Consider the following 17120-nt stretch of genomic DNA (forward strand, 5'->3'; position numbering starts at 1 on the left):
TTTTATTTTATTTTGTAAAACAAAACTACTGGATGAATTTGCGTACATTTTGGCGTAAAGCCATTTTTTTTATAACCTAACGAGTACAAGACAACGTTTTCGTACAATTCCATTTTTTTTTTATTATTGGGTTGAAACAGGACAAGCCTCTCTTTTAGTTAGTAAATAAATAAAATGATCTTATTTGCTCGTCTGAACTCCAATCTCTGGCCCCCCTCTCGCCAATCTTTCACGAAAAACACCCGTCTAGCTGAATCCACTGTGAAAGATTTCCCCCACTCTATATCTGTGCCTAAATCAAAACGCGAATTCCATGAACAAAGCTTCTTTCTTAGAACTGCACGCCTGTGGAACTCTGTTCCGACTGCCTGCTTCCCACCGGACTACAACTTGGATGTGTTCAAGTCCAATGTTAACAAATTCCTAATGAACCGCCCCCTTAAATAAACACTTCATCAAATCTCCACACTAACGTAATGTACTTGCAATAACCCTTATCCCTGAGTGGCTTCCGGGCCTTGATAAGTGGTAATCACTGTGTAAAAAAAAAAATATCTTTTAATTAATGCAGAATTCTTATTTATTATAAGCAAAAATACTGTAGGTATTAAATGTAATGTTAAATTCCTTTAAAAAAAATAAATAAATGAATGAAATAATAATTAAAAAAAAAACGGAAATAAACTGAGATATGTGAATGCGAATATTATGGGGTTTTCTTTTTTCTAAACAGTTCACATCATGTATGTAAAAAAAGAAATACTCGAGCTGAGATCGAAACCAAATCCTAAAGACAGCGAGTCACGTACGATAGCCTTAGGCCAGCTTGACACGCTCTTCAAAAGATGTTTTCAAACCTACTTATTCTTAACATAAATTGTCATTTGAACGGTTCACAAATGTGTATTCATGAAACAGTTAACAAACAGATAAAAATCCGACGATCCCTATATACCAATGACCCCTTAGTGGCTCTTTTTCCGGACGAAAAATTTTCCATATGTCTGAATACCCTATATACTAAATTTCAAGTCTGTAGATCAAAAATTCGTTGCGTATATAGGTTGAGAAGTATCGTCTCACACACACACACACACACACACACACACACACACACACACACACATATTTTCACCTTTATAGATATACTAGATTATTTGATTTTCTTAATTTTCAAATTAAGCTTGGTTTTTATTTCTCTCACACTGCAAGAACTGTGATGCCGGGGTCGGAAAGTGAAATTGAGAAGTCAGTGCCCCCAAGGATGGACACTCTGACGTGCAAAAAAAAAAAAAAATAAATAAATAAAAAAAGTACCTGTGCAGCCCCGTTGGCATTCCCGGTAAAGGCGCCCCAGGCGATTAGCAATAAAATAACCCCTTTCTCAAAGAGAGAAGGCAAAGCCTGCGAGTGTGGACCTTCTAGAACTGCACAGAACCAGTATCATACCGCAATCAACAGGAACCAGATCATTGCAGGAATGCTCTAATCTCTGTTGATTTCGGGGGAGAGGGTACGAGGATATAAATCCTCAACTTAAGCTTACGTCATAATGTGTTCAAAGATGTAACTAAGTTTCTCTAAATAAAAACACAGACGATGTGTCACGTGACCACAGTAAAATTGTCGCGATTTTTTCGTAATAAAACAACAAACGCTGAAATTCTTGTGACGTGTATGCATAGATTCAACAGTGATTGGTTTGACAATTGAAAGAAACCGGAAGCGGAAATCCTGATCTCGTTTGCCACTGATCGTTGTTTTGCGGTTGCAGAAAATCAGGAATGCTTCTGTCAAATGCATTTGTGTGCATTGTCTGCACCATTGAAACTCATTATATCAATGACTGTTACAGAATGGATTGAGAGAGAGAGAGAGAGAGAGAGAGGTGAGTAAACGTGGAGTGTAGACACGTTTACCAGAACCGAGGGTCAGCTGACCAGATTACGTATGAGTGACGTGGTCAGGTTGGCTAGATCTGAGAGACTGGATTTGGGCTTTGAAGAAGACGGGCGGCTTAATAGCTGTTCCCTCCCCTTCACTGGGAGTGGGGGACGCTGACGTGTTCAAAGCAAGCAAGATTTACTTCCATATTCTGTGTCGACATCTGGGAGGTAAATAGAAACTATAAAACCCATTCATCGTCTTGGAGTGATAAATCTTCGTCTAACAGGTACCAGTCTCCCGCTCAAGAGAAGATGAATTCCAGATGGATCACATCGACGACACATGAAGTAAGGTATGTCGAAGAAAATGCATGTAACACACACACACACACACACACACACACACACACACAAAAGCATATGAACAATTAGATATGAACACACACAACCGCATATGAAACTAGACGATCATACGCACACGGAATCCTTTTATGTTATACACCAAACGTCAATTTGGTGCCCCTCTATGATAACCCTAGTGATAACTTCAATGAGAACACTATGTAACATGACTAGCAAGGCTACCCGACGTTATCCTGGATTGAATGAGATACTTGGTTTTATCTTGTATTTGAGCCTATTCTCTTATGGGCAATATGGCCTTTCGTAGATTGAATAGACAAGGGCCGGCAGATGTTGACGTCAATTGGAAACTTAAAATTGCGAAATGCGGATATAGTGCACGTGTGAAAATCACAGCAGGAGCCGACGGATAGCTGGCTAGAGAAAATATTAGCAGCAGCAGTTAAAGCATGTATGCAACTTAGACAGTGTGCGCGAGCTTGCGTCACAAGAAAAGGAGAGAAAAATACTCCACATGGTTGAAGGGGTGCCCGGAAAACTCGTCCCCGGAAAACTCGTACGTGAAAAATCCGTACCCGGAAAACTCGTCCTTTTTTGCAGGGTAGGAAAACTAGTCCCTTATTGAATAAATATCGATTGAAAACATTTTATGACCGTTCTTGAAGGAGATATTGTTTTTTAAAAGAGACTATGCCCACCATAATATTAAAAAAAAATATTTTTCTTGTTTACTGTTGTTCTTAAAAAAAAAAATAAAATCGATTTTCTAATTGTTCGTTTTCTACCTAACTGGCTAAGTTGTTAGTGGTTTCACTTATTTTAAAGCGTTTATTCTGTTAAAAAACGTGACTACAGACTTTTGCCCTTTTAAAAACAACAGTAAATAATTATGAATATTTAAAAAAAAAATATTATGTGATCTGTGAAAAGACTTTCGAAAAATAATGAAATTCGTTATTTTGGATTAACCACGAATAAATGCATTTTATTTGCACTTTTAAAAAAATGCTGAGTCGGATTTATTTATTTTTGTTGGTTTGCTCCTTTGCGACAGTACTAGACAGCGTGGGGGGTCCGAGAGAGGTTTGAATTGTAGAGATACAGTTAAACAGTAACGGCCACAATAGGAACGAAATGCGTTTTAATAGTTTTTGACGCAAAAAAGAAAAAATAAATTTAAAAAAAATAAAGAAAGAAATAATACCGACTTTCTTTTTGCGTCTTCTCTTTTTCAAACAAATTTTTTTTATCGAAATTTTCTTTAAGTGATTCGTTCAATTCATTTTTTTTTCAGCAATTTATTACCTAACTCTTTAATATTTTTGCGTCCTCTTTTTTCCGAGAATTTTGGAATCAATGTTACTCTTAGAAAAACTAAAAATTTAAAATAATTAAAATAATATTTCTCTAAAAGGTTAATTAAAATTATTCAAATGAACTAATCTCGTGATGAACCCATTTAATAATAATAAAAAAACATGCAGTCGCAACTTCCTTTTCGTTTGCAATGTTTTTGTTTTATTCAAATTTTCGTTAAATGCAAAAAATTTCGATAAAACCGTCTGATAAAAAGAGAAAACGCAGAAAAGTCGGTTTCTTTTTTACGTATAAAACTATAAAAACGCATTTCATTCTTATATCCGCATTTCGCAATTTTAAGTTTCTACGTGACGTCCGCATCTGTCAGGCATGTTGTCTATTCAACCAACGGTGCCGTAATTTTAACCTTAACCTAACCCTTTTAGTAAAAGTGAACGAACAGGTATAAAAAATCCAAATTAGAGAGTAAAAACCCAATCAATGCATTCAAAAATAACGTAAAAACAAACAAACAAGACTTGATTTTTCTAATGGATTAAAAAATAGTTCGTATAATTTGGATTTTTCGGACTACTGTTCTCATCTTGGGCGTTATTTTCACGACATTGACGATCAAGTGGTTAACGATACGGACTGACGACCTGAGGGTTCCAAGTTCGAATCCAGTTCGTTCAGCAAAAATCACTTTCACTTGGGATGTAGACAAACTTCACGTGCCCCCCCCCCACTCGCAAATACCCGATGTCGTTCTAGAAAGAATTCTGACTAGACAATTATCAGAGAAACCAATGCCAATCTTCGGATTCTTACGATGTGATGATGATGATGATGATGATGATGATGATGATGATGATTCGAGAAGGGGTGATCACTTTTTCGAGACAGCAGAATCGAGACCTTGGACTAGATCATTGGGTACAGAATGACAAAGTAGATACCGGCGCTGAATCTGCAGGGCATAGGGGATGCAGAACAAATATGTCAACAGTTTGAATGCAGCAGCATCACAGTTGGATGACGAGTGTCAGCTGAAGTCCTCATCTTTTTCTTTTTTTTTTTTTAATCTCTGTCGTTACTTATTTTTTTCTCTCTGTTGTTGTCTTTTCTTGATGCACGGCATAATCACGTTGACACACCGAGTCCCGTTAGGTCACCAAAGTTTAGCAACGTTGAGACTGATCAGTACTAAAATGGGTGACCATTTAGGAATACCAGGTGCTGTATGTGTTTTCCGCATATCTTGACATTGTTTCCAGTCGTCTAGAACTTCTACTTGTCACTGGACTCAAGCAGTGCCCATTCAGGAGGAGTGTGGTTGGAGATTGTGCAACTCTTACTTCATAATTACTCACATAACTATACTTACAGGGGGTATCCATTGTCTTTCGAGGCTTCTATTCCTTACGTTATCTTCTTAATAATAGCTTCCATAAAAGTTATTAATCAAGAGACATCTACATCTACACTTATAACTGGTACTATGTACTGGTTTCTTTCTCTTTGGTAGAGTCCTAAGAATAATCCCTAATCTAATAGTTCCCAAACTGTCTACTAAGTCTGAACCCCTGTCATATCGCCACATATTACAATCCTGTACTTGTTTTACAAATATTTCATTGAAATGTGCTCTGAAAAAACTTGCAGCGCTGGTGTTCCCTCGGCATAAATAACTTTAACCAACCCGACAATCAGCAAAATCTCACCTCTTCACTGCAGCCGATGTCCATTTGTGTCACATATTTTTTAGATTATGTAACGTGACCATTGCGCTTGAACCGTGTTCGTTATAGTTTAAACTTCTCTCGGATCTCCCACGCCATCCGACGCCGTCGAAAACAAACAAAACTAAATAAATCCGACTCGTCTTTTCTTTTTTTTTTTTTTTTAACAGTAGTCGTCTATTACCGTTTTTCTTTCTCCTCGTCTCGACATCAGCTTAAAAGTCTCTGCCACTGCAGAGCAACATGGCCATCTCATCCGGTCGCGTTTTTTCTTTCTACTCCACTACACGCTGTAGATCCATTTCTCGTCTTCGACTTTACACGTCTATCTTTTCAACCACACTTTTTCTTCTGACCATGTGGTGTCCTTTTAACTTTTTCTTTTCACGTAAGCTCGCACACACTTCTGAATTTGCATATGTGCTTTTTTTCCGGCTACTGCTGTTAATATCATCGCAAGCCAATTTACAGCTCCTACTGATATTTTCCCACGCGCTCATACGCGCTCTGTTACAATTAGAAAGTTAAATTTAAGAAGTAAAGAACTATTTGAGAGAGATTTCGTCTATTTCTCCTGAATATAACAAAGTCAAACGATCACGAATCGCCGCAAATTATGTAAAATAATCAAAGCTGATTGTTGCTGTGATGCTCTGTCCGTTAGCGTCTCTTATTTTTCTTTTCTTCAGAAGGACTGTATGGTTATCTCTCTCTCTCTCTCAAAAAAAAAAGAGATTATTACTAGTGAACGTGTTGCAGAGGGCACTAATGCTGCTTAGAATGTGTCTAATTCGTGTTGTGACGTTGTTTGATACAACACCGCTGGTCGCACATGGTCAGATGTTGGGCAGCAGTGAGTGTGCGTGCGTACGTTGTATACCTAACTGAAAGCGTGCACATTTAAGTCATTATGGCTGCTAACTAAGGGGAGATAACTATTTTAACAAATTGCATATGTATAATATAGTGCACATGAGCCTGTGTGAAAGTATCAGCAGCAGCGAAGGATTGCTGGCTGCGAAAAGAATATCAGTAGCAGTAACTGAAAAAAAGCATGTGCAAATTAGAAAGTGTGCGCGAGAAGAAAAGGAAAGACAAATTCTGTTTCAACAAGAAAAGTCCGCCGATCCAGAGAGACAGGTGCGGCCCAGCCATGTCGTGTTTGTTGATACACGGGCCACGCCCCTCTCTCTGGTCTCGAGGTAGGTACTCCTCTCCTTATAGATGGTTCCTGAAAAATAGCTCAAGTTGATCGTCCGGTCTGGCAACAATGCAAAGTTCTAATATAGTACCACTGTACAAAGATAAAAGTATAGGTAGTTGAAAATAAATCACAATCAACACATGTCGCATCATCTGCAACCGATAGTGCTTTCACCTGGAGAAACAGTCATCCATAATTCCAGATTCAATTTTCGTATATCATAAACGTCGATAGATGGAAAACTTATAAGCACGATTACGTGAATCTGACTTTTTTTTTCCTTCTTTTCGTTCTATGTTATCACGAACAGTTTGCAGAGGTAGGTGTGGGGGGCGGGGAAGCCTTTGTTGCGGTAATGTTAACAACAGTGAAGATTTTCTCGCCACACACAAATCTATTCTCTTTTTTGTTTATGCAAAATACGATATGTGACGAAAATGTTATTCGGCTTGCGAGCGAGAGATTAACAGCAGCATCTCAGAGTTGGCGTAATTTAAACACGGTCCGGAACTTTTGGGGTTCAGCTCGCTATCAATTCGATTCTCCCAATTCCAATGCTCAGCTGCTCTCAACTAACTAAAAACCGCTCGTGCATAAGCTTATATAAGGAGGTGGACGGGTGGGGAGTGAATTTTCCCCGGTCTAAACTGGCCAATCAGGGATCGTTACGACACATTCCCTTCTCTTCTGATTAGCTCCGTGAATAATCACTAGGGCTATGACAACAGCATATTCTTTTCGTTGCTTTAATTCTCAAGTATATATCCGACACACTTAGATATAGTTAATCAACCGAGAACCACATCACTCTATATAAAAGCATATAAGATATCAACGGATACACACTCGAGAGTCAAAACAATGAAAAGAATATGCTGTTGTCCTAGCCCTAATAATCACGTTTCGTAGTAAATTTCCATCGACTTTGTTTCCACGCCAACCGTCCTTGGGCGTTGATCTTGGGGTCAGATACTACCAAAACACTTGTCATCCTTGGACGTACCTGGCTCTTATATAGGTAGATGGGTTAGGGTTAGGGTTAGGGTTGGCTCTTATATAGGTAGATGTGCAAAAGCAAACTGTAAAATAGCCGGACATTTTGAAAAATGTATTACTAAAGCCAGGCGGACGAGAACAAGGTTCAAACACGTTTTCTGCAGAGAGCATAGCGCTAGGTGTGTCAGAAATTTCGTGAAAATAGTGAATAATTCCACCCCATCTTCCAAGCTTATAACTCCTCGAAAAATGTAATTCAAGCCCTAATTTTTTTTTCAATTAAAGGAGCAAGGACCAAGGTTTCATTAAAAAAAAAAAACAAAAAAACAACGTGTTTTTTTTTTTTTTTTAAAGGTTTTAAACTTCGGACTTTACAGGTAAATTTCTAAAAAATAGTACTTTTTTTTGTTTTAAATTTGAATATATTATTTATTGATCTTTTCTCTTCAATTTGTGATATATAAGACTTTGGTACATAAATTAATTATTTACTTTTTAATAGACATTTCAAAGTGGGAGGCGTGAATTATTCGACCCCCTGTCTTTCCAAGCTTATAACTCCTCGAAAAATGTAATTCAAGCCCTAATTTTTTTCAATTAAAGGAGCAAGGACCAAGGCTCCATTAAAAAAAAGAAAAAACAAATAACGTGGTTAAAAAAAAAAAGGTTTTAAACTTCAAACTTTACAGGTAAAATTCTAAAAAACACTACGTATTTTTTGTTTTAAATTTGAATATATTATTTATTGACCTTTTCTCTTCAATTTGTGAGTAAATTAATTATTTACTTTTCGGTGAGTAAATTAATTATTTACTTTTTAATAGACACTTGAAAATGGGGGGAGGCGTGAATTAAAAAAAAAACAACGTTTGTCTAAAATATTATATTCGGTTTATTGGAAAGAACATAAAATTTCACATTGACCCTGAAAATATCGTAAAAATAGAAACATTTTGATAGATTTTTAAAGTTTAAAAATTGAAAAATATTGAGTTTGGAAAATTCATTACTGTTTAAAAAAAATATATTTCTATTACTTTTAAAACAACTTTAATAGTTTATTTTGGAAGTATAATCCATAAAGAAAATAAACAACCCACTTTTAACAGAGAAATTACGAGATTTTTGTATTTTATTCGCAGTTTCGTGTTAGGGGTGTCAAAAATTCCTACAAAAAATTATCTAATACCGAATCCAAAGCCCGTAAGCTGGGGCCTCACCACTGGATATAGCCAAGTACGTCAAAGGATGGAATACTGTTGCCATATCTGGGCAGGAGCTGCTAAAAACAGCCTATCCTGCCTTGACAGAGTACAAAATAGACTTCGTGGCTTAGTGGGGGATGCCCTTTTCTCTACCCTGCAACGTCTCTCCCACAGAAGAGACTTTGCGAGCCTATCCTTGTTTTATCGTTATTTCCATGGCTAGTGCTGGTCTGAACTCCAATCTCTGGTCCCCCCCCCCCTCGCCAATCTTTCACGAAAAACACCCGTCTAGCTGAATCCACTGTGAAAAATTTCCCCCACTCTATATCTGTGCCTAAATCAAAACGCGGATTCCATGAACAAAGCTTCTTTCTTAGAACTGCACGCCTGTGGAACTCTGTTCCGTCTGCCTGCTTCCCACTGGACTACAACTTGGATGTCTTCAAGTCCAATGTTGACAAATTCCTAATGAACCGCCCCTTTAAGTAAACACTTCATCAAATCTCCACACTAACGTAATGTACTTGCAATAACCCTTATCCCTGAGTGGCTTCCGGGCCTTGATAAGTCGTGATCACTGTGTAAAAAAAAAAAGGTTTAAGGTCATGTCCAGGACCTCAAAAAATAGGAGACAATTTTTGCAAAAATGTCTCAATCATGATCCGATGAAGAAAATGTTATGTTAGTACTAAAAAGGTTAGACGACTATGAAAACACGAAATATGCAAATTACACTTTGCCAAATAAACCGGAAGAAATCTCGTTCGGAGAAACTGTAGAAATTCTATCCAAAATGTTTGCAGAAAGGGATAATTTGTTGCATACTAGATATAAATGTTTGAACATAATTAAAAAACAAAAAAAAAAAGACGATGAAGATTTCGTAATATACACCGGAAAAGTACATGCACAGTGTGAACAGTACAAACTTAGAGACCTGAAAGAAGACATGTTTAAATATTCAATATTTCTAAAGAGTTTGACATCGAATAAGGATAAAGTGATTCGGTCGAAGATATTGGCAATATTAAAACAAGATACGAGATAACATCACAGAAAGTATCGAAAGGATATCAGAAATTAATATCAGACAGGATAACATATATATCATTTAATTGGAATTCATTATTGAGATGAGTATTATTTATTAATCTTATTTATTTCCTCGGGGCCCGTGGCGCAGTTGATTGAGACGTTGAATCTCTTCTGTTCCAAGTGAGAATTATCTGAAGATAGGGGTTTCAATCCTACCCAAAGCCGGCCAGAGGTTTACTTGGCCAAAACGGGGTGAGACAATAACAACTACGGAAGGCAGTAATTGCAGTGGATGCAGTCAGGAGATCCAGAGTTCCTATCCCGTCGCGGTTACCACCTGACGAAGGCCAGAGGAATAGTTGGCCGAAACGTCGTGAAACAACTAAGAAAAGATGAGGATAATAGTTCGCAATAAATAAAATTAAAATGACATATGTATTAAAAAAAATGTTGTTGTCTGAATTAAAGTCAAGCGTCGCTATAAAGAAAGGAAAAAAACTTATAAAAGAAAGGAAAAACAAAATGAAAGAAAAAAAAATAATTGCAAAGCATGTGGGAGTTCGAATCCTACTACAAGTAGATGTCATTTTAAGAACAAGATTTGTCTTGAATATGCTCAGCCGGGGCATAAGGCTTCAGTGTGTAGAAAGAAAAAATTTACAGAAGCCGAAAAGTGCAAATGCTTTTTAATCAAGTTATGAAAAATAATGGGAAAAGAAAATATGTTGATATGAAAGTTAATGGTCGAAATATTACTTGTTAGTTGTATACAGCGAGTGACATTTCTAAAATTGACGAAACTACCTGGAAAAAGATAGGCAAACCTGAATTACGAACTACAGAAACAATAGCAAAAGGTTATTTCGGAAAGCAAGCGAAAACTCGAAGGAGAATTCGATATTAATGTAACACTCGACAAGTTTTTGTTAATCTCATGGCAGACGAAATGAACAGTTAGAAAAAACAAGAATCGTACATTGTTTGGAAAATAAAGGTAATAAATGCCTTTTGCTAAAACAGAAAGAAAAGCCGAGTCGGATTTTGATTTATTTTTGTAGCTGCGACGGTAACCACGTTACACAACGTAGGGCCATTAAATAAATATTATTATTTTGTGATCGTAGATAGCTATTATAAATGGTCAGAGATTTTCTATTACACGGTTCGGCAGAAATATCTCCCTCATTTTGACATGCGATCTTTCTAGTCGAGCTCATGCAGTTGCTGAGCAATCATTAATTTGCATAAATGGAACTATATATTAGTGTGTAGAATTCTTCTTACTGTTTGATCAGACACTCAAGGTCAAAACATGTTTGCAAGCTACAGGAAACTGAGTAACAGAAAGTCTAACAGCTCGAATATTGTCTGGCGTTCGAGCGTTTCGAGGCCTTTCAGGTGGCTTTCTTTTAAGTGCCTAACATGTAGCTCTGAAATTTTCAACTCACAGCTGCATTGATTTTCTATCTAGAATAGCATCATGCCGTCCTAACTTGTAATGAACTCGGAAAGCTTTGTGTTGCAGTTACAGATTCACTATTCTCCAAAACTATTTCTACAGTAAAAGCACAATGCGCACCACTTCAAACCATATTGCTTGATGAGGGTATCTGAAAAAAAATGGCAAGTTATTAGCTAAATGAAATCACTGGCACTTGCATAAGTTCAATAACAACATATGGTTAAAAGTTTAAAGTATGGGAAATATTTTTTGCCGCATCATGTATAACATCTAACAACCGCAAATACGAATGTTAAACGAAGTGTTTAGTCGACTGGGAATACGGAATACCATGGTAAGTGACAAAGTGACTGAGATGTTCACCGGAAGTGACTTTAAAGTTTGTGATTCGTTAGCAATCACACATATAACAACGACGTATAACAATCGGGCAGAGTGTTGTCGATACATTTCAACGAATATTAAAAAAAAAAAAAAGCCGACGAGAAGGTAAAAGTATGTAAACTTTTCTAATGGTTTACAGAAAACCACCAAATCAGAATGAAAGAAAATTTATCGCCTGCCGAGATCATGTATACAAAGAAAAATACGTTCAATATTCAACAGGTTGTTGCCATTTCCGGAACTAACTTGGAATTACCTCATCAATAGTCGGGACTGACTCAGTAAATACTGCAAAACCTCTGAATACCCGCATTTATGTATTTATTTGTGGACTCTTATTCTTATCTTAATTGTTGATTTTGTTTCACTACGTTTCGGCCAACTCACCCTTTGGCCTTCTTCAGATGATTAATCGCGACGGGATAGAAATGCGTTGGGTTAGAGTTAGGGTTAGGGTTATCTACAGACTTGAAATTTGGTATATAGCATATTTAGACACGTGGAAAAGATTTTAATCGGTTTTCATCTGGAAAAAAGGGCTGCTAAGGGGGTCAAAATTGAAAAATTGGTATGTGGGGTCGTCGGATTTTTATCTGTTTGCGAACTGTTACACGAATGCTCATGCGTGAATCGTTCACATGACAGATTCATGGTGTTAAAAATAAGTAAGTGTCAAGTCGGCCTAATGGTTATGTAGTGCTTTAGTCACTGTCTTTCGGCTTTAGTATCGATTTCAGCCCGAATATTTTCTTGTATTTTTTTTCAAGAAATGTACTGTTTAGAAAAAAAAAATCATAATACTCGCATGCACATGTCTCAGTTTCTGTATGAATTAAAATACAGTATTTATGCGTATTTTACGATCGGGCAACGCCGAGCAGCCTGCTAGTAAATAAATAAATACACAAATTACTCATCTTAAAGGATTCCAATAAATCATATATATATATATATATATATATATATATATATATATATATATATATATATATATGTGTGTACAGAAAGTTGTTAGTTGAGACAGATCATTGGTACCGTCGGTTTCAAGCCCGTTAATAAGGCCCGTTTAAGGTATCCTTATCAAGCTCTCTTCAGCCAATATTCGTAGAAGAGAGCTTGATAAGGATACCTTAAACGGGCTTTATTATCGGGCTTGAAACCGACGGTACCAATGATCTGTCTCAACTAACAACTTTCTGTACACAAAATATAAAAATATAAATACGCTCTTAAAATTTGGATTTTCCTTTTAATTGAGCACTCTGCTGGAATTCTTTTTCCAAAAAAAAAACTAATCATAATTATATATATATATATATATATATATATATATATATATATATATATATATATATATATATATATATATATAGCGTCTCGCTTCGGAATCAAATTTATTTTTTTTGGTTAAAAAAACAACTACTTGATCAATTTACGTGATTTTTGGAATATAGCATATTCATTCTTGATAATATGTATATTATAAAGCTTTTTCTGTAATTCCAATTCTAAATAAGATAATCAAATTTGATTCCGAAGCGAGACGCTTTTTTTTTATTCGTTATGTTTTATAAATAAAGGGGGGGGGGGAGCAACTCAATTCAAAACTAGCCTTGTAATGAATGCAGTTAAAATTGCTAAAGATCGTATAAAATATTTTTCTACATATAAAAAGAACTACTTGATCAATTTACATGATTATTGGAATATATCATTTTCGTTCTGTGACTTGTACATACATCAGAAAGATTTTTCTGTATTTTTGTTTTTTGAATCAAGTGTAATTCTAAATAACCACCGATTTATTTTCTGTATTTTTACTTGTTTGTTTTAATTAAATGTAGTCTATAAAAATGAGAATACGTGTGTTTGAGGACGCTTCTCAACCTATATACTCAACATATTTTTGATCTCCACTTAAAATTTGGTACATAGGGTATTCAGACATGTGGAAAACTTTAATCTGGTTTCATCCGGAAAAGGGGCTGCTAAAGGATGGAGGGGGGGTCATCGAATTTTTATGTTTGTCAACTGTTTCACGATTGCGCATGCGTGAATCGTTCACATAAGAAATTACTTATGTTAAGAATAAGTAGGTTTGAAAACACTCTTTAAAGGACGTGCTAAGCTGGCCTAATGGTTATCGTACTTGACTGTTTTTAGAGTTTGATTTCGATATCAGTTCGATTATTTTTTCTTTTTACTTACAAGAAGTGAACTGTTTTTTGTTTTTTTTAATAATACTCACATACACATCTCAGATTCATTCATTTTTTTATTTTTTTTACTTCATTTTTATTTATTTATTTATTTTTTTTTTCAGGAATTTAACCTATGGTGGTACTTTTGCATTTATCGACCTACGATTTTCACGAAGTTACTCGGGTGTGCTCGGCAGATGACGGGCAGAGCGGCAACGGCCGGGAAAATACAAATTGTTACCACTCCCCTTCCCATGTTAAGAATGGCGACGACCACTGAAACTCATTAAGTAATACATTGGAAAAAATGTCTTAATATTCAGAAAACTACTTGTCAAGCGTTACCGGTTCTTCCCGTCACCTGCCGAGCACGCCCGAGTATTTTCGTGGAAATCGCAGGTTGATAAATGCAGAATTACCCCTACTGCATTTCTATTTAGGTAAAACTTGCGGAGAATGCTCTGTTTTACGGTTGCTGTAAAAATGGAACGGAAATTTAAATTTCGTTCCGTTTTAATCTTTTATTGTTATTGTGCCTAAAAAACAAACAAAAAAAACACGAAAATAATAGAAAGAATAACATTCAACAATCGTACTTTTATATATAATATATATAAAGTGAACGTGTTTGTGTGTCTGTCTGTGTACATTTCCCTGCGCAATAACTGTCAATTTTTAGTCTACAGACTCGAAATTTGATATACAAGGTACACAGATTTTGGAAAATCGATCTGATCGGTTTTCGGCCAGAAATTTGGCTGTTAAGGGGTCAAACTTCAACGATTTGACCTTTGAGAACTCTACCAAACTCCTCCGCCAATTTTGGGTCTAAACACTTGAAATTTTACATATAGGTTTCTTGGACATGGATCTAACTTAATAACTTAGTTTGAGCCCAAAACAGTAAATTTTAAGGGGTCATAATAGGGGTTAAAGTTTTTAAAAAATTGACTTTTTTTTTTTTTTTTTTTTTTTTTGCTCAGCATACACCTCCAAACAGCCAAGCAACGCCGGGCACCCATGCTAGTATATATACATATAAGAAAGATTTTTTTTTATAAAAAAAATAAAAGTTTATTGACAAAAACGAAATAATTTAATTTTTTGAACGAAATGTACCTTTCTTGGTTTTTTTTTTCTTACATAAGTCCAACCAACTGTTCACATTAGAAATGTCGACTTTTATAGGTTTTTAGGTATGCTTACAATGAATAAACACCCCAACCTCTCCATGTTAAGAACGGTTTTCGGAATAGACACCCGCAACCTTGTCTGCATACCCGAAAACCTGTAAGAGTTGACATGTCGACTGTGAACGATGAGTTGGATGTAATGTAAAAATGTACCGAATTTAAAACGGAACGAAATTTAAATTTCTGTTCCATTTTTACAACAACCGCAAAACAGAGGATTCTCTGCAAGTTTTACCTCTATTTATAATAAATAAGAATTCTGCGTTAATTAAAATATTATAGTTATGCGTATTTGACGACCAGGCAACACCGAGTGGCCTGCTAGTTCTAAAATAAAACCCCATTTTACTCCACTTCCAACTTGTAATTGCCGGAACCTAATGGACGTCATGATCTTATTATGTCAGTGGTGTGTTTACTTTGCCTCGCCTAGTACGCATTGCCGACATGTTGCCTCGCGCGAAAAAGAAGAAAAAGAACTGGAAAGAAGACGAATAATTATTTAAGAGAACAAGACAAAGGAAAAAAAACAAAAAACAACAGCAACAAAAAAACAAAAAACAGAAAAATAATAATTAAAACAAACTGCAAAGCAAGAAACGTTAATAAATACCTTCATCTTATTCCGGCATAACTCCAAATTTCGAAGACAAAACGCGGCGCATGCTGTATCCTTCATTGTAAACCCTAAAAAAAAAAAAACAACAACAAGCAAAACAAAATAACCTGGCCCGAAAAAAAATAAATCTGCCCACTAAGCAATTTTTAAACTAAGAATTATTTTATATAAAGTACAGGGAAAAGCGAGTTGTTTCCCTTGAAAATGCTCTTCTATAAAAGAAGAACGCATTCAGTAGAAATGGGCGTAATTGTTTTATCTGAGAAGTAATTGTTTCTTTGCCAAATGCCCTGAATCTGAGTTCAGCGACCGAATATCTTTAAGTTTTATAGGTTGAGATGCGACACCGATTCTTAGAAGACGCACTGTCCGTCTGTTGCATTATACTTCCCGCATAATATCTAGTCATTTAAACGTACCTCTAGGTCAGTTTACAAAATTAGTATACAGTTTATTTCGATTTTTGTTATTTTCATGGCAAGTGCTCGTCTGAGCTTCAATCTATGCCCCCCCTTGCCAAACTTTCACGAAAAACACGAAAAACTGAAACTACTATCAATAATTTCCCCCACTCCTTATCTGTGCCTTAACCTAAACGTAGATCCCATGAACAAAGTTTCTTTCTCAGAACTGCACGCCTGTGGAACACTGTTCTGTTTCCCTACTTTCCAGCTGACTACAATTTGGTCGTCTTCAAGTCCAATGTAAACAAGTTCTTGATAGACCATCGCCTTAAGTAATCCAATTTACCAAATTTCCACTACTAACGATTACTACGATATTTTCTCATTGACTACTGTACACTCATTAACTCTTATCCTCAAATGACCCCCGGGCCTTGATAACTGATGACTCCTTTGTAAAAAACAAAAAACAAAAAAAACAACGAAAATCCCATGACCGTCTAGTCATGTTTAGATTACGTCATATCAACTATGACGTCATAAGTATTTAACACAATTTACAAACAGTTCATTTAGTTGTTTAAGCAAATACCCCAGACGTGTTGCCGGTCGCTGTTTTGTAACGTGACCGTTACGCTCAAATCGTGTTCGTTACAGTTCAAACCTCTCTCGGACCCCCACGCCGTCCAGCACCGTCGAAAAGGAACAAACAAAAATAAATAAATTCGACTCGGCTTTTCTTTCTGTTTTAACACCGGTCGTTTATTACCGTTTTTTTTTCTCCCCGTCTCGACATCCGCTTCAAAAGTCTTTCTCTGCCACATGTCCATCTCCCCTGGTGAGCGTTTCTCTTTCTGTTCCACTGCCCACTGGCCATAGACAGCCATTTCTTGTCTTCGACTTTACACATCCATCTTTTTCAAACGCCTTTTTCTTCTGCTCGACCACATGGTGTCGTTTTATTTTTATTTTTCATCTCGCACGCTTCCTAATTTGCATATGTGCTTTTTTCGGCAAGCCAGCTATCTTACAGCTCCTGCTGATATTTCCCCACGCGCTCTGTTATAGTTCTGCCACTCTGTTCTCTCTACCTGCAGTGAAGAATAAAGTGTATGGGCCAATAAAAT

General features: G+C 36.2%; 1 protein-coding gene across 2 annotated transcripts in view; it reads right to left on the reverse strand.

Annotated features, from left to right (window-relative positions):
• Positions 1–15709, reverse strand: part of LOC145259072 (phospholipid phosphatase 1-like) — a 95795-nt gene extending 80086 nt beyond the window's left edge. Inside the window, exon 1 of one of the 2 annotated variants that reach the window (XM_080116700.1) lies at positions 15584–15709. In XM_080116700.1, the coding sequence (XP_079972826.1) occupies positions 15584–15649 (66 nt within the window). In that variant the 5' untranslated portion in view covers positions 15650–15709. Of the gene's footprint in view, positions 1–1317; positions 1544–15583 lie in introns of those variants that run through there. The other variant, XM_080116701.1, reaches the window with a different exon arrangement.
• Positions 15710–17120: the final 1411 nt, after the last annotated feature.

Source organism: Euprymna scolopes, chromosome 34 (assembly GCF_053919585.1).
Source record: "Euprymna scolopes isolate OS-2025 chromosome 34, ASM5391958v1, whole genome shotgun sequence".
Lineage (NCBI taxonomy): Eukaryota > Metazoa > Mollusca > Cephalopoda > Sepiida > Sepiolidae > Euprymna > Euprymna scolopes.